The sequence below is a fragment of the Ochotona princeps genome, chromosome X, assembly GCF_030435755.1.
Source record: "Ochotona princeps isolate mOchPri1 chromosome X, mOchPri1.hap1, whole genome shotgun sequence".
Lineage (NCBI taxonomy): Eukaryota > Metazoa > Chordata > Mammalia > Lagomorpha > Ochotonidae > Ochotona > Ochotona princeps.
Genome location: NC_080865.1, coordinates 32,131,608 through 32,145,806, shown reverse-complemented (window position 1 = coordinate 32,145,806; position 14,199 = coordinate 32,131,608). Strand labels below are relative to the sequence as shown.

The following is a 14,199-nucleotide window of genomic DNA, read 5'->3' as shown; positions in this document are numbered from 1 at the left end:
ACTAAGAATATATCCAAGGGAAATAAAATACACATATGAGAATGTAACCTGTAATAAGGTTACAAAGGTTACAAAATAACCTGTAATAAGGTTAAAAAGAGCAGCACAATCTGCAATGCAAAGACATAGAAACAACCAAAACGCCCATATAAAGAGGAGTAGATTAAAAAAAAAATAAAGGTATCATATCTACTCCATGGAATACTATTCAGCCATTAAAAAAATTAAATTTTGGGCCCAGCACTGTGGCCTAGCGGCTAAAATCCTCGGCTTGAGCTCACCAGGATACCATATGGGTGCCAGTTTTGAACCTGGAGGCCCTGCTTCCCATCCAGCTCCCTGCCTGTGGCCTGGGAAAGCAGTCGAGAATGGCCCAAAGCCTTTAAACCCTGTGTGGGAGACCCGGAAGAGGCTCCTGGCTTCTGGCTTCTGACTGGCTCAGCTCCAGCTGTTGTGGCCACTTGGGGAATGAATCATTGAATGGAAGATCTTCCTCTCTGTATCTCCTCCTCTATATATATCTGACTTTGCAATAAAATAAATCTTTAAAAAGTGAAATTCTACCATTTGCAAACAGATGGTCCCAACTAGAGACCATTATGCTCAGTGAGCAAGTCAATCTCAAAAACACAAATATCCTATGCTTTCCCTGATAAAGGCAACCTACTTGCAACTCACAAGATCAATAGCCCTTTCAATACTATTTCAATACCCTTTCAATACTGTTTTTGCTACATCTCATGAATTTTGTTACTTTTAATTTTTCATTTCTTCGAAAGTTTTTTTCTTCACTTGCAACTCACAAGTCATACTTTTTCATTTCTTTCATCAATACGTTGGTCATTCAGTAGCATGTTATGTAATTTCATGTTGTTGTAAATTTTCTATTTTTCTTCCTGTTGTTGATTTTGTTTTATGGCTTTTCATTTAATGGGATGTATAGTAACTGTGTAAAAGAGACTATCGTATCCAGATGTGAAGATAAAATGCAGTATGCATCTCTAATTCCAAATCTTACCTGGACTCCCAATGAAACTGTTAAATTTATCTTTACAATATCTTGACAGGATGCTGGACTCTCTGTTGTTCATACATACAATGTTAAGATACATTTAAATAGCAGAATGAAGGACTTGTGACTATGAAAGAATACTATTGTAATTACGTTGTGGAAATTAATGGGGGGGGGATTTGAGGAGGGGGTAAGGTAAATTCTAGAGCCTATGGAAATCCATAATAAAAAAAATGGAAGTAGAAACAAGATGGCAGAATAGGGTAAGGACATGTTTAAAGAGACAGAGAAACATTAGCCAGTGTGAAGCAAAGGGTACATTCAGGAAACAAGAGTGGACAGAATGACAGCAGAGGGGAACCTGGAGACTGACAGACACAGGAAAGCAGCGGACAAAACAGTGTGGTGTTGAAGTGACCGATATCCCAGTGGTATCCAGCAATCAACCATCTGAACTCCAACGGCATCCAGAACTCCACCAGCAACAAGGTGGGAAAGGAATTCACCAGGAGCTCAGGAGATGATCCCAGACGAAGAACTGCCCATCCTGCCGGGAGACCCGGAAGAGGCTCCTGGCTTCTGGCTTCTGACTGGCTCAGCTCCAGCTGTTGCGACCGCTTGGGTAGTGAATCATTGAACGGAAGATCTTCCTCTCTATCTCCTCCTCTCTATATCTCTGACTTTGCAATAAAAATAAATAAATCTTTAAAAAAAGAATTAAGAGACGGTAACTATTAAAAGGCCAAATATAAGAGTTATGGAAGTCCCAGAAGGTGCAGAAAGAGAAGCTGGGTTTACAAATGTGTTCAAAGAAATAATAAATGGAAATTTCCCTAATCTGGAGAAAGAATTGGGAAATAACATCCAGGAGGGGCACAGAACTCCTAACAGGGTTGATCAAAAGCGATCTTCACTATGACACGTGATAATCAAGCTCTCTTCAATTGAACATAAGGAAAAGATCCTTAAATATACACATGAAAAGAAATCAACATATAAAGGAATGCCAGTTAAACTCACAGGAGACCTCTCACAGGAAACTCTACAGGCCAGAAGACAATGCAGCGACATATTCCAGATTCTAAAAGCTGATCTTGCTAACAAAGATCAGTGGAAACTATTTTATGGATTTTGATTTTTTTTTGTTCATTTGTTTCATCTCTTCAAAGCACTTTCTTTGTCATTAAATTCTTCACTCATAGATCATACAACAGCGTTGCGAACGATGGTTTGATCCACTTTGCCACAAAACCAACACACCACTTTACTTCTATCTAGTCACCAATTTTTTTAAGTTTTATTATTATTATCATTTTAAGATACAGTATCATAGGCCTTGGAATTTCACTTACCTCCTCCCCACGTGCCCTCCCTCCTCACTGAATGCCCCTAAATCATTAGTATAGTATAGTCCTTCATACACAGTAATATGTCCATCTGTGCTCTGTCCCGTTTCCTACTAATACACCTGGGAAAACAGTAAAAAACAGTCCAAGTGCAAAAGACCTTCTCCTAGTCAAGGATGGGATTCTTGTTTCCTGGCTTCAGCTTGGCCAAGTTCTTGCTGTTACAAAAGACAGAAGCGTTTCTCTCTCACACACACCAACCCCATGTCTCTCCCACTCTTCTTTTGAACAAATAGGTCTTTTTTTCCAAAAGTGGTAAAGTGGAACATTAAAAATTAAAAATGAGGAGGCTAGCACCATGGCAAAACCTCTGTCTGCAGCAACAACTCAAATATCGGCCCCAGTTTGAGTCCCAGTGGCTCCATCTCTAATGCAACTCCCTGCTCACAGCCTGGGATGACACTGGTGGAGGGCCGAAGAACTTGGGCCTCTGTACCCACATGAGAGACCTGGAGGAAGATTTTGGCTTCAGTCCAGCACCAGCTGTGCAGCCATTTGGGGAGTAAACAGATAGATGGAAGATCTCTCTCTGTGTTTCTAACTTTGCCTGTCAAACATAAATGAATCTTTTTAAAAAAAAAAATCAATATGAATGGAGGAATGAAGTGCAAATATGGATTCTTTATCATTAGTGTTTCTCTTTTCACAAGACAGGTGCTCTAACCAACTAAGCTATAGGGCCCAGTGATTCTCTTTTCTATTTTCCTATGTTTGCAACCAACATTAAATTGTCATTTTCAAAATAGCTTCTTATAAAACATCATAAGTTTTTCGTAAGCCTGATAACATAAAACAAAAATATATCATAGATACCAAAATAATAATCAAATAATCAAAATATCCTGCTAAACAAAATCAGTTAATCACAAAGGAAGGTTGGAAGAGAGAAGAGACAGGAAAAACTAGAAGGCAAGTTATCAAAATGGCAGTAGTAAGACTGGTACAGTGGCTCAACAGGCTAATCCTTCACCTTGTGGTGCCAGTATCCCAAATGGGTGCCAGTTCTAGCCCTGGCTGCTCCACTTTCAAAGCATCTCTCTGCTTGTGGCCTAGGAAGGCAGCATAGGATAGTCCAGGTCCTTGGGACCTTGCACCCACATAGAGACCCAGATGAGGCTCTCAGCTCCTGGCTTCGGATTTGCTCAGCTCTGACCATTGCAGCCGTTTTGGGGAACAAGCCAGTAGATAGAAGATCCTCTCTGTAAATCTGGTGCCAGCCCCAGGTAAAATATATTTTCAAATAAAAAAATAATAAAATGAAACAAGGAAGTTCATTAATAAGTTCGATTTAGTATGAGGAAATAACAACTATAGGTATATACAGTCAAAATCAAAACAAATACATAAAGCAAATATTAATAGACATGAGCGAGGGCGAGACCTCAATACAGTAATAGTAAGCGGAGCTGAACATGCCGCCTTCAGAAATGGGTAGATCATTCAGATAAAAAAAATTCAACAAACAGCAGAGTTAAATTTCACTCAATGTTCATCAGATCTAACAAACAACTAAGTTTTAAAATATTTTTTAAACTATAAGAGAGAAGAAGCCAAACAACACTTAGACACAGGACACAGACAACATGCTATCCAATAGCTGCAGAATACACACAGTTCGCAATAGCACATGGAACATTCTCCAAGATAGATCATGTGGTAAGTCAGTCATAAAATAAGCCTCAACAAACTCAAAAATAGAATCATGTTGAGTATCTTTTCTGATCACAATGCAGTGAAGCTAGAAGTCAATAACAAGTAAAACATTGAAAATTATGTAAGTTTCTAGAAATTAAACACTGTGTCCCCATGACAACCAATAGATCAAGGAAGAAATTATGGAGGAAATTTAGTTTTCTTGAAATGAATGAAAATTGGAACAAGACACACCAAAAACCTATGGGACACAACAAAAGCAGTACTCAGAGGGTAGTTTACAGCAATCAAAGCCTGCAAGAAAGAACGCAAACAAACAGCTTCTACTGTACCTAAAGAAACTAGAAAAAGAACAAATCAATTCCAAAATCAGCCCAAAGAAATAACAAAACTGAAAGTACAAATAAATGACACACTGCCTAAGAAAATAAATACCAAAAAATCAATGACACAAAAAGCTGCTTCTTTGAAAAAATAAACAAAACTGAAGAACCCCTAAGTAGACTAAGGAAAAAAGAAGATTCAACTGCATAAAATCAAGAGATGAAAACAAATACATTACAGCTGACACCACGGAAACACAAAGGATCTTTAAAGATTAATATGAAAAGTTAAATGACAACAAATTGGATATCCTAGGGACTGGCATAGTAGCACATTACTTGCAATGCTGCCATCAAATACTGATGCATCAGTTCAGATTCAGCGCCTTACTAAGGAACCTTGGAAAGCAGTGGGAGATGGCCCATGATGGGACCCCTGCCATCCATGTGAATGACACAGATGGAGTTCTAGGTCCTGGTTGCCTTACTTCCATTAAGCTCCTTGCTAATATGCCTTAAAGAAACCAACAGATGATGGTTCAAGTACTTGGGCCTCTTTCACCCATGCAGGAGGTCCAGACGGAGTTCCAGATTCCTGGCTTCAGCCTGTCCCAGTCCTGGCTGTTGCTCCCATTTAAAGAGTGACCAGTAAATAACAGATCTCTTTCTTTCTTTGTCTCTCTTTCTTCACCATGCCTTCCAAATAAAAATTCTTTTAAAAACATATCATGAAATTCTTCCTCTTTAAGATTTATTTTTACTGGAGAGTTAGATATACAGAGGAGGAGGAGAGACAGAGAAGAAGATCTTTCATCCATTGATTCACTCCCCAAGCAGCTGCAATGACCAGAGCTGTTCGATCTGAAGCCAGGAGCCTGGAGCCTCTTCTGGGCCTTCCACGTGGGTGCAAGGCCCCAAAGCTTTGGGCCATTCTTAACTACTTTCTTAGGCTACGGGCAGGGAGCTGGATGGGAAGCAGGCCCTCTGGGATTAGAACTAATGCCAATACGGGATTCCAGTGAGTGCAAGGTGAGGACTTTAGTCACTAGGTTACTGTTCTGGGCCGAAATTGTTCTTTTAATTTTTTGGTTTTTAAATGTTTGCTACATAGGTGAAACATTTTTTTTTTCACAGAAATAGGAAAAGCACTACTGAAATTTGTATGGAACCACAAAAGACCACAAAGAACCAAAGCAACCGTGAGTAAAAAACAGTAAGTTATATATTGTACAACTTTAAAATGCAGTACAAAGCTGTAGCAATAAAAACAGCATGGAACTTGGCATAAAAGCACACCCACAGAGCAGTGAAACAGAATACAGACCCTAAAAGTGAGCCAACACATTTACAACCGATTTTGACAAAGATGTTAAGAACATGAATTATGGGGCCAGTGTGGTAGCCTAGTGGCTTAAGTTCTCGCCTTGCACGCACTGAGATCCCATAACATGCCGTTCGTGTCCTGGCCGCCCCACTTCCCATCCAGCTCCCTGCTTGTGACCTGAGAAAACAGTCGAGGATGGTCCAAGGGCTTGGGACCCTGCACCCTTGTGGGAGGCCCGGAAGAGGCTTCGCGCTCCTGGCTTCAGATTGGTGCAGCTCTGGCCATTGTGGCCAGTTGGACAGTGGATCAGTGGATGGAGAATTTTCATCTCTGTCTCTCCTTCTTTCTGTATAACTGCCTTTCCAATAAAAATAAATAAATCTTTAAAAAAAGAACATGAATTAGAAAACAGACAGTTTTTTTCAATAAATGGTGCTGGGAAAACTGGCTGTCCACATGCTGAAGAATAAAAACTAGATGCCTATTTTTTCACCAAGTGCAAAAAAAAAAAAAAAATCAACACAAAACGCATTAGAGATCTCAATGTAAGTCCTGAAATTTTGTAACTGTTAGAAGGAAAACATGCTAGGACACTGGAATGGGAAAGGATTTTTTTAATCAGACTCTAAAATCAAATAGAAGCAAAAATTACAAAATGGGATTTCACCAAACCAAAAATTTTGAAAGCCAAAAGAAAAAATCAACAGAGTGAGAATACAACCTACAAAATGGAAGAAAAAAGTTTTACAACTGATGAGTGGTTAGTATCAAACTGTGTAGGGTAACGTTTTGAATATTTTCACTATAAAGAAACTTAAATGTTTGAGAAGACAGACATATTTACATTGGCTCGACACTACACAATAGAACACATATCCAAACATCGTATTAGGTCTATATGTGTGTTTGTTTTATAGTTTTTCTTGACTCTGTAAATAGATACAATCTTACATATCTAATAAAGTTTTTCATCAGTTCATTTCTGACAATTACTAATCTGAAAAGCAAAAATTTCTTATACCTTATTTGCCAGGGCTAAAGCGCTGAGAGCCTTATCATAATGTTCTCTGTAATCCCATTCCAAATAATTGGTAGCTAGTAAACGTAGAACTTTAGCCTATAATTAAAAATAGAAAGCACTTAGTTGAAGGTTAAATGCCACTAAAACTATTGAATAGCACTCATGAAGAAAGAAGTGTCTTCATAAACTAAGTTATAATTACAACATAGCATTTCCTGAAGCAACTGCATAATCTTAGCATAAGTCTCATCATTATACTATTGATACCAGATATTATCTAAGGATTATATGATATTGATTATATTCCTGAGTTATAATTTAATTGTGTTAGTAAATTTTAAACAGTGTTTGGCATTAAAATATTCTAGTTACCACTTTTAAATCAGGCTCAGAAATATCTAACTTGATCACTTTATCAACTGCTGTATATGTGGTACTGTACTAGGCCTCCACTGAGTCAGAGAAATAGATATAATCCCTCTTTCAAAGGTTTTACCGTCTAGTTGTAATTAACTTGTTGGACTAAGGGAATTCACAGCACCACTTCCGAAAGTACAGTTATAATTTCCTACAGAGAATACTTCTCCTAGCTCAGGTATATTTTACAATAGATAATGCATCACTCAGTCAAGTTAGATTCTCCAGACATATCTGCATTGATGAGGGGAGTGATTCTAGCTAGTGTGCACATGTTTAACCACAGATGCACAGTTTCAAAAGAGGAACCCTATTCAATAAAGTATGCTTCTAAGTATAATGAAGATGGTAGGCCCAGAAAAAAGTGTTGAGCACATTAAGGAAATGTGATTGTGCCAAACATTTGCTGTATTTTACCTCTGAATTTTTCATTCCTAAGCTAAGATGGAGCCAACAAAATGCATATAAGGTTTATAACATATCGTTATTATTACAAACTAGCTTTCTAAGAATTTATAAGCTCGCCTAGAGGACTTTCATGGAATAAAAAGGGAACCTCTGAAAAATACAAGGGTACCTCAACAAATTTATGGAAAATATAATTAAAAGATAAACTTATTTTGATGGAATTTTTTAAATCCAGGCAATTTTTCATATCATGCAATCCCATGAAGACCCTCATACTATAGTGAACTCATAATAATAAAAGGGTCAAAAGAGTAGCAACCCATAAAATGGATGAATATCAAATGAAATGAAAGTTGAAAAAGACATAAAATAGTACACAGTTCATCAATCTATTTATACAAGACTGAAGAACAGCCGGATGAAAGCTGTGATGAAAGTCTGAATTGGCACGGGATGCTTGCATCCTGTCTTAAAGTACTGATTCAAGTTTTCCCCTACATCATTTACAACCCAGCTCCCTGAAAACGTGCTCTAGTTCTTGTGATCATTTTACTTTCTGTCTATGACTCTGACTATTCTAGGTACCTTATAAAAGTAGAATTTGTTAGGCGCAGCGCAGTAGTCTAGTGGTTAAAGTCTTCGTTTTACATGTGCCTGCATCCTGTATGGGTGATGGTTCCCTGTCCCAGCTGCTCCACTTCCCATCCAACTCCCTGCTTGTGGCCTGGGGAAGCAGTATAGGAGAGCCCACATCCTTGGGACCCTGCACCCACGTGGGAGACCTGGAAGAAGCTCCTGGCTCCTGACATTAGATCAGCTCAGTTCCAGCCGTTATGACTGCTTGGGAGTGAACCAGTGGATGGAAGATCTTTCTCTCTGTCTCCTTCTCTCTGTAAATCTGACTTTCCAATAAAAATAAATAAATCTCATTTTTAAAAGTAGAATTTGTTGTTCTATGGATGAATTATTCTTAGTTTAATGTCTTCACAGTTCATACAATAGCATACGTCAGAATTTGCTTCCTTTTAAAACATGAATAACATTTCATTATATACACTTCTGCTAGTTTTATTCTTAAAACATAAGCTTTTTAGTAAGGGTAAATGCTATATTTTGTGTGTCTTTTTTATTTCCTATATATTACAATGTTAGCTATACAATATGCTCCATTATATTTTGGCCAATTAATTTTGGTAAATTAATGCAGAGATGAACTTTTTTCAAGGCTTTTAGGATCAGATATATTTTAACCAGCTTATTAATTTATAAAATTTGAAATACAAAGAGAGAGAAACAGACAGAGAGCTCCTATCTGCTAGTTCATCCCCAACAAACTTTGGACCAAGCCAAAGTTGGGAACTAGGAACTCGATTCAGGTCTCCAACGTAAGTATCAGTGACCCAATTACTTGAACCAATGCTTCTGTCTCCCGAGGTGCTCAATAGTCAGAAGCTAGAATCAGGAGTGAAACCAGGACTCTCATACAGGATGTGATATTCCAGCGGTGTCTTACTTGCTAGGCCAAATGCCCGGATCCAAATGGATGCTTTCAAAATTCGATTTTACTATGACAAGTAGCAAATTTATATCAAATTTATTCACATTGTCTGTGCTTTGCTTGCTTAAATATTAGAATTAGCGTTCATAATCAAGTATATTCTATCTGGATGGTTGGGGAACAACCTGGAATTTTAAAGTGTACAATAATAAAATCTAAAACTTACATATAGCCAAATATTTTTACTGAGCTTTATACATATTAACACATGGGTAGGCTTATAAGGGTAGGTTATATTATTGTACAAATATAGAGAAAAATGCACTGACATATTAAATGATGTACCCAATAGATTCATAAATTCGGAGTAAATTATTACAAGTTTTTAACACCATAAAAAGTGTTTCTTCAACCTACTTCTCCAAAATTTAAGATGATACTTACTATCATTTCAGATTTAGCAAGACTTCTATTCATCTTCCCAATATCAAAGCTTTGTCTAAAAAATTAAAATGGAAAAAAAGCTATGTGTGTATAAATTCATTCAAATTATATATAACTTTTCATTATATGTTAGAAATAAGATATTATCATGGTATGTTCCAATTTTTCACTATCATATATTATTAGTAAATTAATGCATGAAAACCAACTGTAAAAAACAAAGCTTTTTAACTTCAGAAAATCACAATTTCCTCAGGAGATAGATACTAAGTCAACATTATAATTATGTTTATATTCTTGTTTCTACTATCAAAACAGTTTATAAATGTATTCAAGTTATTACCTAATGCACACATTTTAAACTCTTGGAATTATCAATATACTTTAAACAAATGTAGCTTTTATCATAGAAGCAAATGTGCTGTCAATATTCATTAAGTCTCCCAATATCCTTGGTTCCACTCTTGGTTCCCTTTTGCAGTTGAATGAGTCAATGCAACAGCGGAGTAATTTCTAATATAGCCTATACTGGTACTGAAAAGAGAATCAGAGATTGGGAAACAGAATTTTGACTTTCTGTTTTCTGCTTTAATTAACAAACCATATTGTCTGAGGGACATTTTCATACACAAATAATATGAGTCTCAGTGTTTAAAAACCTAAACCTAAACCTAAAAAGCAAAAATAATAATAATAATAATAACAACAATAATGTACCATAAAATGGTAAAATATTTCAGTGAAATCTTGGTAAATTTAACTAAATTGAAGACAACACTTTAGAATGAGTGAATTCAAAATGAGCTGACAAAAGAACCAATGAAGTTGAAGATGGAACACTTTAAATTATCTAATCAGAGCAGAAAAAAGAATGAAGAAGATCCACGGGAATTATCAGATACTATCAAGAGATCTCACTTAGGCATAACAGGAATTAAAGACAGTAAAGAAAGAGAAATGGGGCCAGAAAGCATATTTAAAGAAATACTAGATGAAAACTCACCAAGCCTGAAAAAAGAAGCCAAAACCCAGGTAGCACAGAAATCTTTAATCAAATACAACACAAACAACAGGTCACCATATATAACTATCAAAAACAAACACAAAGAAAAACTTTTAAAAGCTGCAGGAGATAAGAAACATATCACCTATAAACAGAACCCATTATGGAAACATTACATATTGAAGCTTATGGGATAGAGCAAAAGCAATTCTAAGAGGGAAGTTCATTGCAACAAATGCCTGCACCAGGAATGTAGAAACAGCTCAAGTGAAAAAAAACCACACCTAGCAATGCATCATCTCACGGACCTAGAAAAACAAGAAACTAAATGCAAAATTAGTAGAAAGAAAGAAATAGCAACAATTACAGCAGAAATAAAAGACAAGTTTGAAAAACAACACAAAGATTTGATTTTTAGAAACAAAAAAATCAACAAATCTTTAGGTAGAGTATGTAAAGAAAGATACAGACTCAATGATGAAGACACTACAGTTGATTTTGTATATATAAAAAGGATAAAAGACTACTGTGGCATCAACACTGTGGCAAAGCAGGTCAAATCACTGCTTGAGATGCTGCCGTTCAATTTCAGAAGGATCAGTTCAAATCCTGGCTGTTCCGCTTCTCATTGAGCTTCCTACTTAATGTGCCTGGCAAAGCAGTGGTAGATGGCCTAAGTAACTGGACCTGCTATACATGTGGGAGAACATATTGCAAAGAGTTCCTAGTTCCTGGCTTTGGCCTGGCCCAGCTCTAACTATTGCAGCCATTTAAAGAGTGAATCAGCTGATGGAACAGCTCACTTTCCACCTCTCCATCTTTCCAATAAATAAACTATTTTTTTAAAAAAATCATTATGAACATATGTAAACAAACTACAAAACTTAGGAAAAAGTGGGTACGTGGAAGATCAGGAAGAAGCTCCTGGCTCCCAGCTTTGCATCAGCTCAGCTATGTCCAGTGCAGCCATTTGGGGAGTGTTCACAGTGGATAGAAGATCTCTGTTTCTGTCTCTCCTTATCTCTACATAAAATCTGCCTTTCAAAGCGTAAAAAAAAAGTCTAAAGAAAGAAAGAAAAAACTGGATAAATTCCTGGGCACATACAAGTTGGCAAAATCGAAACATGATAAAAAGAAACTAAATGAGATTTAATCTGTAATTGAAAATTTAACATCAAAGAAAAATCCAACCCTGATAATTTCATTGCTTAATTCTATCAAACATTTAAAGAATTAATACCAATTTGTCTCAAACTATTCAGAAAAATTGAAGACAAGAGTTCTTCCAAACTCATAGTATAAAGCCAGAACTACCCTGAAACCAAACCAAATAAAGAAACAGCAATCAAATACAGGCCAATACATCTAATGCAAACCTAAACCTTTAAGAAAGTTTACAAAGAATATAAATAAAATAGATCAGTGAAAACAACAGAAAAAAAATCAACAATCCCAAAAGTTAATGCTTTAAAAACATAAGAAAAAAATCTGATGAACACAGATACAAAAACCCTCAATACTCTAACAAACAAATAAACACACACACACACACATTTTAAAACATCATTCAGGGCCCTGTGGTGTGGCCTAGCAGCTAAAGTCCTTGCCTTGAACGTGCCGGGATCCCATATGAGCGCCAGTTCTAACCCCGGAAGATCCACTTCCCATCCAGCTCCCTGCTTGTGGCCTGGGAAAGCAGTCGAGGATGGCCCAAAGCCTTGGGACCCTGCACCCATGTGGGAGACCTGGAGGAAGTTCCTGGCTCCTGGCTCCGGATCAGCACAGCACCGGCCGTTGCGGCTCACTTGGGGAGTGAATCATCGGATGGAAGATCTTCCTCTCTGTCTCTCCTCTCTGTATATCTGACTTTGTAATAAAAATAAATAAATCTTTTAAAAAAATCATTCAAGGTGTGCATTTTTTCTAGTGGTTAAGATACCCATTAGGTTGTTGTGTCTTTATTTTAGAAATAGTGTATTTCAAAACAATAAAGGCCATTTGTGACAAAACCACAGCTAACATAATGTTGAACACACACACAAAAACAGTTTAAAAACTTTTCCTCTAAGATCCAAAACAAGTAAGGATGCTTATTTTCATACTTTGACCAACATTCAAGAGGATTTAAAAAAGTCACAAATAAATAGAATCAGAAGATAAGTTCATTTTGATGTAAAACTCTTTGAAATTATAACCCCTGCCTAGTTTTTCATAATACACATATTCCAAAAATTTCTGAAAATCCCTTTTATGCATAGGCTCAAGGCAAAACATCATGCATATTTTTTAAAGGTGTAATTGTTTTTATTGGAAAGTCAAATATACAGAGAGGAGGAGAGACAGACAGAAGTATCTTCCAACTGCTGAGGCACTCCCCAAGTGGCCGCAACAGCCAGAGCTGAACCGATTTGAAGCCAGGAGTCAGGAGCTTCTCCTGGGTCTCCTGCGCGGGTGCAGGGTCCCAAAGCTTTGGGCAGTCCTCAATTGCTTTTCCAGGCCATGAGCAGAGAGCTGGATGGGAAGTAGAGTCACTGGAATTAGAACCGGTGCCCATATGGGATCCTGGTGAGTGCAAGGCGAAGACCTTAGCCGCTAGGCTACTATGCTGGGCCCACATCATGCATGATTCTAACAATATTAACATTAAACATGAACATATTAAATAATACAATGAAGTGGTAAAAATTTTCAGGCTGAATTTCAAAACAAGATCCAATATTGAATCTAAAAGAAATTGAAAGTAAAAGGATGAAAAAAGTATATCATGTAAATAATAAGTTTGAGAGTAGCTGTGCTAATATTACATAACATGGACTTCAAGACAACAAATATTATTAGATATAAAGAAGGATATTTGTAATGATAAAAACAACCAACCCATTAAGAGTATATACATGCCCGGGCCCGGCGGCGTGGCCTAGCAGCTAAAGTCCTCACCTTGAAAGCCCCGGGATCCCATATGGGCGCCGGTTCTAATCCCGGCAGCTCCACTTCCCATCCAGCTTCCTGCTTGTGGCCTGGGAAAGCAGTCGAGGACGGCCCAAAGATTTGGAACCCTGCACCCGCGTGGGAGACCCGGAAGAGGTTCCAGGTTCCCGGCATCGGATCGGCGCGCATCGGCCGTTGCGGCTCACTTGGGGAGTGAATCATTGGACGAAAGATCTTCCTCTCTATCTCTCCTCCTCTCTGTATATCCGGCTTTGTAATAAAATAATAAATCTTTTTAAAAAAGAGTATATACATGCCCTAAACATATAAAACAAATAGTCACAAAATTGTGAAATTTGATGATAATAGCTGGAAACTTCATCAACTCTATTTTAGCAATGCATCAACCAGGCAGAATATTAAAAAAAGAAGAGTTAAATAATATTATAAACCTACTACACCCTAACACACATTTTTAGCATATTCCACTCAGTTCTGATAAGATGATAGATTCTTCCCAAGTGCATACAAAATCTTATTCAGGACAGAACATATGTTGCCCACAAAAAGCCACAGATTTAAGAGTATTGAAACCAATAAACTGTGGTCTGTGTTCACATGTAATTAAATTTAGAAATCAACAATAACAACAAATTGAGGAAATCAACAAGTGTGAAAATTAAACAATACTCATCTAAACAATCAATGAGTCAAATAATAAAATGCTAAAAGAGTTATAAAATATCTTGGGATAAGTGAAAA

General features: G+C 37.1%; 1 protein-coding gene across 1 annotated transcript in view; it reads right to left on the bottom strand.

Annotated features, from left to right (window-relative positions):
- The window catches only part of TEX11 (testis expressed 11), a 254,871-nt gene that overhangs the window by 173,706 nt on the left and 66,966 nt on the right, over nt 1-14,199 (bottom strand). Inside the window, exons 9-10 of the mRNA XM_058658776.1 lie at nt 9,507-9,561; nt 6,740-6,835 (exon numbers count right to left, since the gene is read on the bottom strand). Coding sequence (XP_058514759.1) covers nt 6,740-6,835; nt 9,507-9,561 — 151 coding nt within the window. The remainder of the gene's footprint in view (nt 1-6,739; nt 6,836-9,506; nt 9,562-14,199) is intronic.